Source organism: Neoarius graeffei, chromosome 27 (genome assembly GCF_027579695.1).
Source record: "Neoarius graeffei isolate fNeoGra1 chromosome 27, fNeoGra1.pri, whole genome shotgun sequence".
NCBI lineage: Eukaryota > Metazoa > Chordata > Actinopteri > Siluriformes > Ariidae > Neoarius > Neoarius graeffei.
In genome coordinates this window covers 37645848-37664460 of record NC_083595.1, presented here as the reverse complement: position 1 = coordinate 37664460, position 18613 = coordinate 37645848, and the positions used below count along the sequence as shown (strand labels likewise).

The window sequence follows — 18613 nt, the reverse complement described above, 5'->3', positions numbered from 1 at the left end:
CCTTTTATTATTTCTCTCTCCTCTCTTGCTCTCTCCCCGATCTCTTTTTAATTAATTACAACCTGGGCCAGTGACGGAGTGAGTGAGCTTTATCTTCCCTGCCTCCACACCCTCACTGTGTCGCAAGGAAAGAGAAGGAACTGAGACAGACAGTGAGAGAGAGAGAGAGAGAGAAAGAGAGAGAGAACGTGAGAGAGCGAGACTGACCGAGACAGTGAGAGGACATGCCACACGCCAGTGCTTTCCCCTTCTTCCACTTCCTTCCTTTCCTCCATACCATCGTTTTTTATTTCTTCTCCCTTCTCTCCCCGCGCCGACAACCCCGAGCAAGTGCTAGCAAGGGTCATATCTTTTTAATTATCTTTCCTGCCTTTGATTAATTATTCCGTCTGACAATAGCGTGTTTCTAATGCTTTTCACCTGCCTGCCTTGATTGACAGCGCCTCTGTCTGAGTCAAAGCAAACAGCTGCTGCCATGATTGCCTAGCAACCAGGAGGTGATGGATGAGACCCAAAGATGGATGGCCACAATAAATCATGTCTCCTGCTATAAAACTGAGAGAGAGAGAGAGAGAGAGAGAGAGAGAGAGAACAAGGCAGGGACAGGGGGACAAGGAAAGGGGAAAAAGAGCAGGCAAAAACAAAACAACCTTTTCACTATGTCCTGCTCTTACTCTTCCTAACACAAGTTTTGTTCTCTCTCTCTCTCTCTCTCTCTCTCTCGCACATCAAATTTCATAAAGGTGAGATTTGAGACATTTCTCTGGCCCTGCATCAGCACTCACTTCAGTAGAAACCGAACCTGGCTCGTCTGCTCGTGTTAATGCTGATTTTCCCACAGTACTCTCTTAACCTTAAAGGGATACACCACCATTTACTGACCTGAACCTTTATCTTACACGTATCAACAATTCACCACAAACTACACTTTCAGCTTGTTCTCCTGTCCTGAGAAAAGAGCCAGAAACCTGTTTACTGGAAACTCACTTGTAATAGAAGATTAAGGGCACTTGTTCAACTTCTTCAATGAATAAAACATGTTTTACTCGAATGAGGAAAGGCACGAGAGTCTGTCTTTATTGCATTTTACAGCCAGTAGCTCCAAGTTTCTTTCTGGAGTAAAAAAAAAAAAAAAATCCAGCTACTTACTCTTCAAGTTTTGTGCTATTCATGAGCGATCAGGCCATAACTATGTTGATATGTTGATATTCATAACTATAAAGTCTTCCAAAGCGCCATCCCTCAATGGAAAAAAAAAATGATGCAAATTCAGAGTAAATAACTGAAGAATTCATGAAAATGTTCCACGCCAAAACAACAACTGCCCTTAGGCTTGTGTTATAAGTGAATTGCAAGTCAACAGGTTTTCTTCTTCTTCTTCTTCTGGTTATTGTTCTTTACCCAGTACAGGTAAACACATAAAAAATTGTTGTTTCTGGTAATCTCTCACACACTACACATGCCCTAGATAGAGATTAGGTTGAAAAACACTGGAGTATCTCTTTAAAGCCATTTCGAGTGTGTCATAGGGCAGCATTTGTCATATGTTGGGAATGTTTTAGATGCTGGGAAACAAGTACAACAATGGATCCAAGAACACCCACAATATCCCACAATGAGCTTGCATGCAATGCATGACTCAAAGCAAAATAATTAATCAGATGCTATGCAATACAATCAGCTCTGTAATACTTCATACATCTCCAGAGCCTAACAATGCAGAAATGCATCAGTGTTAAGCGCTCGACTGGTTCACTGAAAAGGATGGGCTGAGATGAATGAGGTGCAATTCACAGATGCAGGACAAATCTCAGACACACAGTACACACCTATCCTATATATCCTAGACCTCCTAAATATCCTATATCTAGCCGTGTGTGTGTGTGTGTGTTGTGGTATATGGACTGAGTGTGATGTCGGTTTAAGCAGCAGCACTCTCACTTCTCAGGTTCACGTGTCATTAGAGCATCAAGCGTGCCACAAATGTGTGTGTGTGTGAGTGTGTTTTCTAAAGGTCGACTTCATTTCCTCCTAATGAAGCCCAGCTGTTCTCGTTCCTTCCGCCGCCATGACGACAGTGGTCACTCCGTCCTGAGGGGCCATCCAAAAAATTAACGACCTCGACGAAAAAACGTGTCAGCGACGCAACTTAGGGGACAAAAAAACACGAGGTTACCAAGGTTATGGAACTGTGGCTATGATAAACAAACTCACTTTGTGGTTTGTCCCCCCTCCCACCCTCTTTTCCACTTTTATTTTAGACCTTTTCAGGCAAAGGCGGACTTTTTTTTTGTGAGCGGGAGCGAGGGAGTAAGCAAGTGATTGTGGCTCCTCTGGTATCTAGTAACAAACAAGACGAGAGCTGTCCCCATCCATCAGAGGAAGCCCGCGTCATGGCCTAGCAAAACCGCCCCCCTTCCTCACACACATACACACACATGCACACACACATCCATCCCGCCGCCCAGCCCTTCACACACACAGCTCAGGTTACAGCTTTACACGGCCAGTCTAAATAATATTCAAAATGATGAATGACGTGGCCAGGCCTGTATCCATCATCCATCTCTTTTTTTTTAAGGAGCATCCATCTTCGGTAATGCTCCTTTGAATCATGGGAAAGCGAGAGAGCACCGATTCACTCGTGTAGGCCCCTTGAGAGACGGCAGGAGGCAGCGAGAGAGAGCAGCGCAAGGAGTAAGAGAAGAGAAGGAGGGCATAGGGTGTCGGGTTTTGACTGATACGTGTCATCTCGTTAGGGCGAACGCGCTGCACCAACACACACGAGATACACGAATACACACAGTTTGTCTTACTATCCTTTTGAGGATTCTGACACCATTATTAATGCAGCTAATTAATGGTATGGCTACAACTAAATCTAACTCTGACCTGAACATCTGGAACTAAAAGGAAAACTTTTAGCACTTCTATTTTTTAAAAGAAATAAAGAGACAAACTTACAGGAACTGATTCTGATTAACTGTTTTTCAAGAACTACATTACAAGCAGTTGCTATTGTAAGTGTTTAGAATTTAAGAATATTTGAAAGTGGGATTTATTTTACGGAATGCTCAGTGAAACATGAGACAAACACATTATCTGTAGCAATCAAACAAGTGCAATAAATACAATAATAAATATAACAGAACTGAAACAGTCATATACACACTACCCACACTCATTATACACACACACATACCACATACACACGACACGTACTCAGTACACACACACACACTACACATACTCCACATACTCAGTACACACACTACACATACTCACTACACATACTCACTACACATACTCACTACACATACTCCACATACTCAGTACACACACTACACATACTCACTACACATACTCACTACACATACTACATGTGCGCACTATACATACACACTACACATACTGCACATACTCAGTACACATATTACACGTGCACATTACACACACACACACACACTACACATACTTATTACAAATACACACTGCACATACTCCACAAACTCCGTACACATACTACATGTGCACACTACACATACACACTACACATACTCCACATACTCAGTACGCACACTACACATACTCACTACACGTACTCCACATACTCAGTACACATACAACATGTGCACACTACACATACACACTACATGTACTCCACACACTCAGTACACATACTACACGTGCACACTACACATACACATTACACATACTCATTACACATACATACACACACACACACACACACACACACACACACACACACACACTACATATACACACACTACACGTACTCATTACACACACTACACATATACACACTACACATACTCCACATACTCAGTACGCACACTACACGTTCACACTACACATACTCATTCCACATACTCAGTACACATACTACATGTGCACACTACACATACTCCACATACTCAGTCCACATAATACATGTGCACACTACACATACACACTACACATACTCCACATACTCAGTACGCACACTACACATACACACTACACATACTCCACATACTCAGTATGCACACTGCACATACACACTACACATACTACATGTGCACACTGCACATACACACTACACATACTCACTACACATACTACATGTGCACACTACACATACACACTACACATACTCCACATACTCAGTACACATACTACACATGCACACTACACATACTCCACATACTGAGCACACATACTACATGTGTACACTACACATACTCCACATACTCAGTACGCACACTACGCATACTCACTACACATACTCACTACACATACTCCACATACTCAGTACACATACTACATGTGTTCACTACACATACTCCACATACTCAGTACGCACACTACGCATACTCACTACACATACGCCACATACTCAGTACACATACATGTGCACACTACACGTGCACACTACACATACACACTACACATACTCATTACACATACACACTGCTCATACACATTACATATACACACTACACACACTCATTACACACATTACACACTACACATACTCATTACGCATACACACACTCATTACACACACACACACTACATATACACACTACACACGCTCATTACACACACACACACTACATATACACACTACACATACTCATTATACATACACACTGCACATACACACTACACATACTCATTAGACATACACATTACACATACTCATTACACACACACTACATATACACACTACACATACTCATTACACATACACACTACACATACTACACGTATACATTACACAGACTCATTACACATACTATACGTACACACTACATATTACATGTACACACTATACATACACACTACACATACACACGACACATATTCATTACATGTACACATTATGCATACTACACGTACAAACTCCAAGTACACATTACATATACTAACTACATGTACACAGATACACACTACATGTACACACTACACATACGCAATGGACGTACACACTACCTGTACACATTACACATACATACTACATGCACACACTACCTATACACACTACACACACACACACACTAATAGAAACTGCATACACTCACATGTTCACACTATACATAAACACCGCATGCACACTACACATATATACACAACACATACTCAAAACACACACACTACACGTACACTGTACATATACACAGTACAGATGTGACAGATGTAGATTAGGTGTAAAACCACGGTGTTCCTTTGATTCTCATCACATCCGAACAGCACCTGGTATTGACACATCTTGCTATTTTCACGTAACAAGAACTTTTTTGAAACATGAGACGTGCTCTTCTGCTGAAATAACATAATGAAATTTGAGCAAATTAACGCTGATTTCGACGAGTATCAACTTCTGACAGTTCTCTTTAACAAGTCATGCAAAAAAACGTATCTGTTTTCCTATACAAATTGACATCAACGTTTAAAGTAGGGTTAAATTTCCATTCTACACACACACACACACACACACACACACACACTTACACACACACACACACACACACTTCTGTCTGGATTTTTCCCCTGTCACACATAGGGGTGAAGGGGAAAGTAGGAGGCCTGAGTGGCATTATTACTGGAACTACTGGATCCCGCCCTCCTTTAACTGCCCCCCCTCAGAGGCGTGGAGGCTGTGACTCCTCTCTAAGGGGGAGACAGCCCCTAACACTAGGCTCCCTGGCAAGGGCCGGTTTGATAAATGACACACGTCATTCTGTCAGGAGAGAAGGGCGGCTCCGTGATGTATGACCGTACCGAGGAGCAGAGGAAATCGACTGTTTGGCATGGAGCGCCTCTCTCTTTTCTCTTTCTCTGTCTTTCGTTCTTTCTCTCACCCGCTCTGTGAGTCGCTTTTTTCCTCAGTTGTTGTAAAAGTCATAAAGTGAGGAAAGAACGAACAAATGCTTTGTGCGTTCTGATGCTCTCTCCTTTTCTCTATCTGCCCCATCTATATCTTCTATATCTTTCTCAGAGTTATCCAAAAAAAAGAAGGAAAAGACATGATCCTTAAAAAAAAAAAACCTGGCAGCAAGATCGTAGCTGTATCAATCAAAGTCGAATTTGGCAACAACGCGCCTACTATTTCAAATAAAAACTATGTAACGCAGACAAATGACCTTAACATGGGAGCGAAACCTGATCTCTTCACCACCCGAAACTCCCGACTCATCCCCTCTCTCCTCTAACTGAGGATCCACTCTCCTTTTTTCCACCTCTTTTTTATTTTCCTCGCTCTCTCTCTCTCTCTCTCTCTCTCTCTTTTCTTTTTTAACACACTGGCGGTGGGGGCCTGACATCTGCAGAGTGCATTTAAAGAAAAAAATGTGTCAGGGAAGCGTGATCCCCCCTCGTGCCCCCGCCTCTCGCGCTCCCTTTCATTAGCTCACTGGCAGGGTGGCACTTCTCAAGCTCATTACAGCCCGAGGATTTATGGTGCCGGAGCCAATGGCGAAGAAAAGGCATCTGTCAATAATTGCGGGGAGCAGCGCACACACACATCTCGAGAAGCTTTGAAATCTCATTAGGTATGCAGTTATCAGGCATAAAGATCAAAAACATTACTCAACTCCGACAGAATCCTACCAAGAAACATTAATTAGCAACAGGCCCACGTTATAAAATAAAACAGACTTCCTCTCTCGTCCTCTCTCTACCCCCTTCTCTCTCGCTATATATCTTTCACTCTCGGCTTCTCACACCTGCCTGCCTCTGCCTAGGCGTGGAGAATGCTCAGCCACCCGCTGGCTCACGCACACACACACACGCACGCACACACACACACACACACACACACACACGATCATATGTAAAAATGACTCGCAGGACAAGAAAACAGATACAGGAAGGAAACAGTGACATGACATCACACACAGGAAAGCATACATCATTAGCCATAAACTCTCTCGTAACACACACCTACAGGTTACAACAAATGCAAACACACGCAGACACAAAGCACGGACCCCCCACTAGAGTTAACAACATCTCCTGCTTTTCCCCCTGTCCCCTTTCTTCCTCTCCACTCATTAAAAAACACACACACACACACACACACACACACACAACAGTAAGGAAGGGGGTGGGTAATTCCCAGCATCTGAGACTGATCAGAACACGAGGAGAGGAGAAAAAGAGCATATAGGCGTTTTTGAGTCTCTCTCTCTCTTTCCCTGTGTAGTGTGGAGAGAGGAGGAAGAGGCCTGTCAGGCTGGAGAAGGATGTCAGGGCCCAGGCTGGCCCTGATTACCAGGGCCCCTCTCTCCCTCTCCTTCTCAGCCCTGCCTTTCATCACCAGCACCAGCATCAAAAAGTAGCCTGAGAGTAGCACACACACACACACACACACACACACACACACACACACACACACACACACACAATGTAAGACTGATGCCTGTCAGTTTCCAGGCAAAGAGCTGAACAGGAGGAGGGGCTTGGAACAAAGCCACGGGGCCATAATATATCAAAAATATCATATATCGTGCTCCTTGATGTGATTATCACATAGTGTACAATATGTCATGCTTAAAATATTATTGAACATCAAATATCATGTACTTACTATTATAATAAATATTATTCTATCCACATTCACTGGATATGAGCAATCGCGTGCTCTGATTGGCTATTCTACTACTAGGCTATCAGCTCATATACTGTGAGTAGAGAAAAACAAAATGGCGGCGCGTGGTGCTGAACCAACCGAGGACGAAATAAAAACTCGACTCGAAAACAAAACCCCAAAAAATACAAAAAGCACAACAAAATATGGAATAAAAGTATTTGATGGTAAGAACGTATCTTTTTTTATTTTTCAAGAATTATTATTATTATAGCATTTTTTAACAAATTGCGAGTCATTTCGCCGGTTTGTTTACATTCTAAGCGGAAATTATTTCGTCTGACATTTTATTTATCAAATTTGTAAAAAAAAATAATAACAATAAAAATGCTTCGTTTCTCAAAATCCAGTGAATGTGGATAGAATAAAAGAGTTATTCCACTCAGTCTCGTCATGCACGGCTTATAGCCGACTCTGTGCTATGCGCCTCGTCGGCTATCAGCTCATGTACGACTCGATTTCGTGGAATAACTGTTAAATACCGTGATATGCTTTTCTGACAGCATCGGTCAGTATTTTTCCATCATTGCCAATTTATAGGTTTCATCAAAATGAGGGTAATTTAAACCCTGCCCAATGATGATACGGTAGTTAAAAAAATAAACTTAAATAAATAAAACCAGCTATGATTCGATATCTTTGGTATGTTACCTTCCTCTGATTTTATTGTCAGCTATTCGTTACAGAAAAACACCGGAGTAGGTTCATGTCCCGAAAGTCCAAATGATACCTTTAATATCTTGTTCAAGTGTATTGTGTGATTTATCACAATATCATAGTATTTTCATATCGTCCAGCCTTAATCCAGTGATCCCTTAGCGACCTGCAGTAATGTACACACACATACACATGTATACATGTGTAAAAAAAAAAAAAACTCAGACCTGGAGTTATGCCCAAATGACACTCAGACCCAAAGTCCCCTGCTGGAAACCAACAACCATCCCTTTTCCCCTCAATACTCTCTCTCTCTCTCTCTCCTCACCCAAACGCCCCCCTTCCCCTCCCCCTTTCCATCCCCTCCTCTACATGACAACAACACAGACAGGGATTACTTCCACCCAGCCATATTTCACCAGAGCACACTGGGACTCTTACAGAGATTTAATCCCCCTACATAGCTGCCAGAGTCTACACAATCCTCCACGACCTGACGCACACACATACACACACTCACAAAGGTCTACAGTATCGTTCTGGGAAGAGTGAAGAGAGCAGAATGGAGGAGAGAACCAAAAAGAGGAATACAATCAGTGAGAGTTTGGGCCGATCGAATAGCAGCATGGCGCTCATAACTGACTCTACTGTACAGGACGGTGTAAAAATAACTCTGGCCCAGAGCAAGAAACCCAGATCCCAGAAAGCCGTCTCATTTCCTGTTTCCTCCCAAACTTCCTTGCGGCAAAGGAGGAGACCCCGCCCACTGTGGTCAGCAGCGAATCATGTGGCAAGAGAGGCGGCCCCTGCTCCGGCATGACTCAGAAAAGAATGAGGAAGACTGTACGAAGATTCTACGACTCTACATACGTAGAAATGAATATTAAATGTTTAATATACTGAACGATCAAGAAGCAAAGGTATAAGAGCTCGAGCTTCATATCTAACATTGTGTCTGGTTTTTTTTTTTGTAACTTTCTAAGCACACAATTACTATTCCCCAATAACGTGCTGTGATATTTCACACATGGCTTTAGTTTCAGGACAAAAACGTTAGATGTTGTATTAGACGATGTGTTAATGGTATATTTACATGCTGCCTTCAATTACTATGGATTCCATCAATACTTTTATGCCACTGATAACAACAACGCTGTTATTACTTACAGAAAATAGTAGCCTTTAATATCGATGCTTTCATTCTGTCTCATTAAATTACTTAACATTTATAGAACTATATTCTCTCGATGCAAAATAAACAGATCACGAATAACAGTTTGGTTTAAAATTATTTAAACGTGGAACTACGACTATACGACTACAATATGGACATGTCTTCAATTCCTGTGGAGAATATCACTGCTATATCGCACTCTCCTGCATTATATCACTGTACACGTTAAACAACAATTCACGTCATCGAGTACTTCGAAAATATTACGTGTGTGTGCATGTGTATCAAGATTTAACGCCACAAATTATCCAAAAACATCCAAATTAATATTTACGTCATAACGATTTCACTAAAACACCCTTCGGTTATTTGATCAATTATTGTTTTTTTTTCCCCAAAGTCCCATTCGAGTTCAATTTATACAGTATTTCTTGAGCAATATTACACCACGCTAGTTTTTACTGTCTGTTGTTAGTAAATGACACCGAATATGAAGTAAAACTGAAACGCTGCCCATCCAGCCGTCCAATGATTGTGTGGGTTTTTTCTTTTCTTTTTTTTTATTCTTAACAAGATAAATGGATTCATACTAAACCAGACACAAAATCAAAGTGGAACGCATCATCAACCCTAAAACAGCATGCAAAACCCCCTACGGTCAATATGCTAAGCGCATGAAAAATGCCCTTTCTATTCCAAGCGGCATGACATTCCTAAATACGCCTGTTTTTGTGTGTGATTTTCAATATCTCTGAATATTACAGATGATATTGCTAGTTTTCCAGCACATAACAAATGAAGAAATCTGGATAGAGAAACGTTTATTTTGGTGTGTGTGTGTGTGTGTGTGTGTGTGTGTGTGTGTGTGTGTGTGTGTGTGTGTGTGTGTGAGTGACACTTCGGTGTCACATGGCACTGCCCTCCATGCACTCTCACTAACCCTGCTGCAGTCGCAATTCATCGTCATCTCTTCACAAAACAATCTTTAGAGAAGAGAGAGAGAGAGAGAGAGAGAGAGAGAAAGAAAGAGAGAGAGAGAGAATTGAGGGAGGAAAGAGAGGGGGGAAAAATGAGGGTAGGATGCAGCCTTGTGAGCCAATTTAAGAAATAACTGCTGATGCATCAGCTATTGACTGTTTCAGTGCTCGTGATAACGCTCAAGGCGAAACTGTGAGGAAAATGACAGCATCAACCGCCTGCAATAAACTGCAGCCCGTGAGACCAAGGCAGTCCTAATTGACAGCTGTCAAGCTAATGGGAGCCATGACGGAAGGTTCTGGAAAAAAAAAATCTGTTTATCAACCATCAGCCCTGGTGTGGATCCACGGGGAGGAGAACTTACCGTGCTCTCTGCCTTCTCTCTCTCTCTCTCTCTCTCTCTCTTGCTCCCTCCCTCTGGCTGGCTGCTATTCACAGCTCGCATCCCTTCCCTGATTTCTTTCTTTTCTCCATTCTTTTTCGTTCATTCTCTCTTCTGTGCTTTAACCCCTGTGATTGTCGGCCGGTGTTTGCGGTGTAAAAAGCAGAGGATGGCCATAACTAATCATAGTGTCAGTTGGCTGCCTGGGAGCGCAAGGTTTGGGCTGGAGCAATGTGAGGTCCTATAATCCACACTTACACACACACACACGCACACACACACACAGACACCCAGCCAGGGCCAACTGTCCACCGGGAAGAACAAGGCAGTGAAGAGAGGAGATGAGCCAATTTCACAGTGTAAAAGCACAACGCATCCATTTTCGCATACATTTCACATACAATGCTCCACAGGTAACCCACATTCTAGAAAAGAAGGGGAAAAAACCCCAAACCAACCACTTAACTTTCAACCAAATCTTACAACGTGCTACTAAATCTAAAACCTACCTCCATACCTCCGATCGTAATCTATCTCACCATGTTTTCCACCCTGTAGTATGTTCATGAAAATCGTTTTCTAAAAATGGACTTTGAAACCGAACCTTCCTTCAAAGCTGATTTTCATGAAAAATAACAACAAGATGAACATACAGATAAAAATATGCAACATTACCAATGAAAAATTTTTTTAAGAGTCTTTATAATTTCTTGGACTAATTCAAGATAATTTGGAGACGAGTGTTTATGCCATCATTCTCTTTGTCGTTAATAATGCATATGATTATCAGGAATTGGAGCTAGCTCTTAATAAGGATAATTAACATAATTAAGACAGCATGTTTCATTATACTTCAGGTAATTAAATTGAAAGGGAAAAAAAACAACAAAAAAAACAAACGCGCTATTTTATGATGACTGTAGAGTTCAGGTGTTCTTACAAAAACCTGGACAATTTTCTGTCTGGGAATAAATTGGACAAATAATAATACTCAAAGCCATTATATATATATATATAAATTTATAGATCTCTCTCTGCTACTAATGTCTTTATGACACTGTAAACGTGTCATATGTGCTTTATGGCATGAAATTACACCATGTATGATAGTGTACTTGTGTGTGTGTGGTGAAAAAAAGGATAAATGCTATCTCCAGTATGCGATATCCATCTGTGTATGTGAGTTCTTTTATGCCAACTTATGTTACTCCATATGATCGTGCATAAGTAAGCCGAGGGGTTTCCTCCCTTCTCAGAACTCATACTGAGTTTGATTAATCCTCCTTTCTCGTCTGCAATCAATCAACCAGCCTCTAAAATCACAGAAATCAGCTCCTTTCGCTCTCTTCAATCCATCTGTCTGCGTTCACGACCGCATCCGTCACACATCCGGATATTTGTATGAATCATACTTATCTGCATTGAACACAACGCCGAACGCTCAAGGTGTGCACTTTTCACGACGCCTGTCCGATAAACCGACTTTGAATATCTTAGGTGGCGTAATGACCCAACATCAAGACTCTTGGTCTTCATACATCACTCTGTCTCCGTACAGGTGTGTGTAAAGGCCTGTTCGGTGTACTTCCCCCTACTTTTCGAGTGCACCTAATGCAAAGTGAGACAGACAAGAGTGAGTAAGAGAAAGGTCTGATGTTCTCCCAGGCTCCCCAAAACAATTGATATGTTTGGTCTGGTGAAGCTTTGAAGCCTGTGAACAAAAAAACACGGTGTACACGCTATTGTCTGCTCCTGAATGGAGGAGGGCATTGTGGGAGGAGGAGGAGGGGAAAAAAATCACTCTGGCTACACAGAGAGCACAGTGTGTGAGAGTGTGTTCGGAAAAAAAAAAAAAAAAACACGGGGCCTGGGATTAAAAGGAAAGGAGAGAATGTCATAGGACACTGTGCTACAAATATAGGATATAAAATTATGCGCAACACCTTTACTGATGTAAACAACACTGGATGCTTTTGTGTGTGTGTGTGTGTGTGTGTGTGTGTGTGTATACTGTGTAGATATTTTTCAAACCGACTGCTCTTGTTGTTCTTGTTCTGATCGTTCAGGGCGGCCTATTCCACCCAGCCAACGTGATTACGCAGGTACTTGGGCCCATTTGTCACCTGCAGCAGCAAATTGAGTTAGTGCATGGACTAAAGGCATGGAGGACTGTGTAATATCAACTTGATTACATCAAACTAGCTGCAAACCTAATTGGGCTGGATGACAGTGTGCGGAGCTTGTCATCTCCAATCATTAGGCCTGTCAGGAATCCATCAGCTTTACAGCTAATTAGGTGAACACTAATGAAGCTGGCAAAACAACTTTTCTTTTTCTACGGCTGAGCAGGTCTTCTCGACTTAAAAGACGGAACGAGGGAGGGTGAGAGAGAGAAGCGAAGAGAAAGTGAGAGAGAGAGAAAAAATGAGCGAGGGGCGAAACGTTCTCATGCAAAGCTCAAGGTTGCAGGGGAATGGATTTCCCAAAGTTCCTAATCAAGGCCCATCATCTGCCATCTTTCCTTTGGTCTTTCCATCACGGCAGTGCAATCAATTTGTCATCACTCTTTGTATGCCACAGCACAGTCGTCAACCTTATAACTTGCAGCTGTGAGGGCTGCTGGGAGGCAGAGATGGAGGGAGAGTGAGAAAGAGAGAAAGAGGAGGGGCTTGACATGGGGGGTAGAGTTTAAAAAAATATCACAGGAAGCTGCCTCGTCTAGAGGGGGGAAAAAAACGCTCTAGACTGCTCTCGTATTTGTCTTCATCCGCTCATCAAAGGCATAAATGCCTGAATCTTTTTTTCTCCTCTCACGCCTGTGAAATGAGAAGCCTTTCAGTCATCCTTCATTCTCCTCCTCCCTCTTTCTACCTCTTCAGTCTGTCCATTAGGAAAAAGCATTTTGATAGAGTAAAACTCCGGCCTAACATATGAGGGTGTGTGTGTGTGTGTGTTGGGGGGGGTAAAATGAGAGCACTCACTCTGCCAACTTCTGATTGACCATTAGAGCCATTGATGAATGTGCCTGTCAAAGAGGGAGACAATTAAATCAAATATGAAACAAAGTCGCTTTGACGGGTCCGACTGATGGAGCAAACCATTCTTCCGTCTCCGGATTAGGCTATTAGTAACATTTTTCATACCAGCAGCATGCCTGCATGTGCACGTGTACGGAAGCGTTAATATGGTTTTATGTGCCCTTGCAGATTGTAGTCAATTACAGTATGGTAGCAGTGTAGTGTATTGATTGCTGGTGCCTTGCCGTGCCGAGCTGTGTTGAAACGATCATGCAAACTTGTACTGTATTTATTTAAACGCCTATGATTAGCATGTTCTGTCTTTAGCCTTTCGATAGCTCGTTATGGATTGCGTGCATTTAAACTTATCCGTTCGCTCAAACTGCAGATCGTTTTTCTTTGAGAAACAAGGCAGGGTTTTTTTACTGGTTTATTATTTTTAAAAAATAAAATCTTCGCCATAGCCCAAAACTTATTTCGATGCAGTATCTTTCTACTACACTATGAAGTTTTTATAACTTTTGAGACCACAAAAAGAAACTGGCACAAACCAATAAACAAGACACACACGTTCCTGTACACATTCAGGGAAAAAAAAAAAGTATTCAAATCTACTTTTCCCTGTCACTGGGGTGATAGCGTCATCTTTTGTACTTTTAAGGAAATGTGAATATAGTGTCCGTTTAGTACATTATACTACACTGTCTTTCACCTTCAAAGCAAAGGACAAGGAAATGTGTAATTCAGTATCTGAGGGTATATTCTACGAAATAGCTCACTCTGTAGCTATCTGACAGTCATGTAGCCTATCTTGTGTGAAAACACACCTGTTTGGGACACAGGAATGCAGTTTGTTGAGCTAGGAAAAGCAAAGCATGGCCTTGTGGCCTGGTCATGGCACCCAGTGGGAGGAAGAGCAACTTCAAGACACTTTAATGGGTTTTGTTCAGTGCGGACGTGACGTCACGTCACGGGGATTGGCGTTGCCATGGCGAACGAGTTATTGATGTTTATCAGGAATGAACAGATCAAAGGCGAGGCACGTGACGGCCAATCAATCAGTCGTGAAATCAAAACACGGCCATTGTCCATTCAAGCCTGCATCTTACTCGGCTACAAGGTCACCTCTTTCTGATTTCTTCTTTCAGAAACACACTGTGTAAGAAATCAAATCATACACTTATAAACAAAGGCGAGAGGCGTTTGGTGAGCAAATGTTTGTTGGCAGGGAGGGGAAAAACAGCTACGAGCATCAAAAGAAGTCCTGACAGTCAGCTGACACCCCGAAGCTCTTTTTATCCTCAACGCTTCTTTATAGATCTTTAAAAAAAAAAAAAGGATGGAAGGAGTGGAAAAGGAGAGAGAGAGAAAGAAAGAGAACTGACTGGAAAGCTAACTGGAAAGCAAGCAGCCCCCCTTCCTGTTCAAAGTAGCCTTTCCCTATTAGGCTGGAAATTTGAGAAAATCACAGGGCTCTGGAATAAATCACCAGTCTGGCCTATTTTGTAATGTCCGACAAGTTTGAGGGAAGGAAAAAAAAAAAAACACAGATTATCATGAGAAAAAAAAATCTTTCTCATAGACTGTCATTAATTCACCTGAATCTGGATTTAAAGGATTTAAATAATCCACACTGCGCGCGCGGAATGACATAAACTCTTATATAACTTTAAATTATTATTATTATTATTATTATTACCAGTTCAAAATCAAAACACTGATTACAAAGAAAGGAAAAGAAAAGAACGGAATCGGGGAGGGGGGGGAAATAAATAAAACTTTTTTTTTTCCGCCTCTATCTTCTTCCTCAGTGCGCGCGTATCGCACAGCCCACGCGTTTGTCTCGCGCGCACACACGCACACACACACGGAGCTGAAAGTGAGATCATGTAAACGCAGCGCTGTGGACAGAAACACAGACAGAAATGAAGGAAGGAGTGAAGGACTGTACCTGCCGAGCGCCGGGGCGCCTGCTGTTTCCTCCTCGGCATGGTGGTGTGTGTGTGTGTGTGTGTGTGAGAGAGAGAGAGAGAGAGAGAGAGAGAGTGTGTGTGTGTGTGTGTGTGTGTGTAAGGCTCTTTCTGCAGAGTTGGAATCCGGAGCTGCTCTCCTCTCCTCCTCTCCTCCTTCTTCACGCGGCGCCTTTTCACCCTTTCACCCTTTCACCAGGCTGGCATGAGGCTTTCAGAGCCCAAAACAAGACCCGATGAAGAAAAAGGTGCAGATCAGAAGCAGGGGAAGCTGAAAAAGGCGATCTCCTTGCGTTCTCCTCCTCTCTGTTCCGAGCAGCGGTCGGTCGGGCGGTCGGTCGGTCGGTGTGAGAGGGAAGAAGGGAAAAAGCCGCTTCCAGGCTCGCTGCTGTGATTCTCACTCCCTCACTCACTCCCTCACTCACTCAGTCACTCAGTCAGTCCGCGCTGGCAGCCGCAACAGGCGAGCTTAAGGGAGGAAAAAAAAAAAAAAAAAACACGAAAATGATCGCGTCACTCAAAAGTCCTGCAAAAGCAAGGGGGGGCAAACATCAAGCACTGTCACATTAACTCCTTCCACCTCGGATGGTTTAGCTACAGCGCCTGTCAGGAGGCTACAGGCATATGTCTGTCTTCCTCTCTCTCTCTCTCTCTCTCTCTCTCTCCACTGCAGTCACACAATGCACAATAGCAGTAAAGGGAAGTACCGATACCGACACACAAGCACTGATTGGGCCGGTTTACAAGCACTGACAATTACACATGCATATCATTAAAAAACAACAACAACAACAACAACAACGGAATGAATTTGAACAGAGCAATCAAGCATGCTGCGCGAGCGTCAAATCCCCGCACCGCTGCCCCGGCGAGCGCACGAGCGCAAGCCTGTGTCCGGTTTATCAACAAACAAACGTGTTTAACGTCAAACCCAGAGGCTACTTACGGTACTCACTCCCCTGCTCAGCCGCGTTATCCATGAGGAATCCGATCCTGGGGTTCAAAGCAAAAGCGCTTAGGGTTAGGGTTAGGATCAGTGTCTGAGAGTCTGAGAGTCTGAGAGTCTCAGTGCGCCGTCGGTGCCATTCTGCCCAAAAAAAAAAAAAAAATCCCAAAGACTCCACGACTCCCAGCGCCTTCAAACCTTTCAACCTTGGCACCTTTAAACGTCCATCATCTTTATCTCTTTATACAACAAGCAAAACAGAGTATTCGAATGAAGGAAGAGACGGACGGACTTGTCGCCCTCCCGCGCCGATGCCTGCTTGCTTAATTTTGTCCGCGCGCCTCCAAAATCCGCGGTGAGCGGGCACGGATCGATGAGATCGGCGTTTGATTGGATGTCTCTGGCTGTAATCGGGAAGAGGAGGAGGAGGAGGAGGAGGAAGAGGGAGGGGGGAACGGACCCGCGTCGGGGGCTGCGCGCGCACTGAGTGCCGCGCTTACTGCCAAAAAAACACTTCCTTGGCCGCTAATCGCACTTTTTTTCCTGCTTCTTTGTGTAGCAGGTATTTAAAAACGGCAACAAGCCGAAGCAGTCGCGACTTTTTTCCCCCCTTAACGCTCCGAGACTCTTTTTTCCTCTTTAATAGCTATCTGAACAGCTTTTTGATATACTTTTTTTTTTTTTAGCAGACGGGCTGGAAAGGAGCTGCTTTATTATTATTATTATTATTATTATTATTATTATTATTATTATTATTATTATTTACAACGGTAAGAAAAGAAATTCTCCAATTCTGATCAAGATGTGCATCTGTAGGCCTGTAAACACTGAGCATTAAGGCTAGACAGATTGTTTTGGCAGGACAGCCTGGTATTTTCTTGCAGCAGAAAGTTCTGTCAGCTCTTCTAGAAAGTGGATAAATGTGTCCGTTTTCAGATTATCTTTCAGATCAGACCCTCACTCTGGAAGGAAGCCTGTGTTACGGAGGGACTTGAGCACGCAAATTGTTTCAAACATGCTGACGGTGAGTTGTCAAATTTCTGCTTCTCCTTCTTTCTACGCGCACGTGCCTGCGTCCGCGTCTGCGTCCGCGTATGCGTTCGCGTCTGCGTCTTCACCGTCTCTTTTCAATCAGGACAATACACGGTCGGGATAAAAGAGGGAGAAAGAGAAAGAGTGTAAACGAGACCTTGGGAAACCAGACGGCAGTGTTAGATGAGACTGGGGAGAAGTGTCCGGTCCTGTTCTGTCCTGTCTGTGTGTCCGCGCGGGAAGAGTCGAGTGTGAGCGAGCGGCGTGTCGCTGATTCGGGACGCTCGTGCCCGACCGTGGCTGCGCGCGTGCCCTTCGATTAGATCCGCCCAAGCATCTGTCCGTCTAAAGCGATTGGCGCGTCCGTCAGTGTCTCTCTCTCTCTCTCTCTCTCTCTCTCTCTCTCTCTCTCTCTCTCTCTCTCTCACACACACACACACACACACATATGTGAGTCTCCTCTTCTTCTTCTTTCTTTCTTTCTTTCTTTCTTTCTTTCTTTCTTTCTTTTTTCTTTCTTTCATCTTCCTAAGATAAGAGCGCTCTGATACAAGCTGCGTCTCAAACTGCATCCTTCAGCACTACACAGAAGTGCGTACTTTCAAAATAGTAAAAAAAAAAAAGTGACGCATTATATAATAATATAAAAAGTGGCACACTATTTAGCACGGTACTCTCTAGTGTGCCGGTTTGGACGGAACCGTATAGTCTGGGTCGATGGTGTATTCTGACACACTCTGCAGTGCGATAGATAGGAATCTGGGTGTGCGGTTTGAGACGCAGCCAAAGTGTCTGTGCATGTAGTC

General features: G+C 43.1%; 1 protein-coding gene across 3 annotated transcripts in view; it reads right to left on the bottom strand.

The window, feature by feature from the left end:
- tshz3b (teashirt zinc finger homeobox 3b) overlaps window positions 1-18189 on the bottom strand; it is a 55174-nt gene extending 36985 nt beyond the window's left edge. Inside the window, exons 1-3 of one of the 3 annotated variants that reach the window (XM_060911816.1) lie at window positions 16776-17206; window positions 15811-16297; window positions 13824-13867 (exon numbers count right to left, since the gene is read on the bottom strand). Coding sequence is in view for 2 of the 3 variants with exons in the window: in XM_060911815.1 (XP_060767798.1) it covers window positions 15811-15850 (40 nt within the window). In the remaining variant the exon portion in view is untranslated. Of the gene's footprint in view, window positions 1-13823; window positions 13868-15810; window positions 16298-16775; window positions 17207-17964 lie in introns of those variants that run through there. The other 2 variants (XM_060911815.1, XM_060911814.1) reach the window with 2 other exon arrangements.
- Between the last annotated feature and the right edge of the window lie 424 nt (window positions 18190-18613).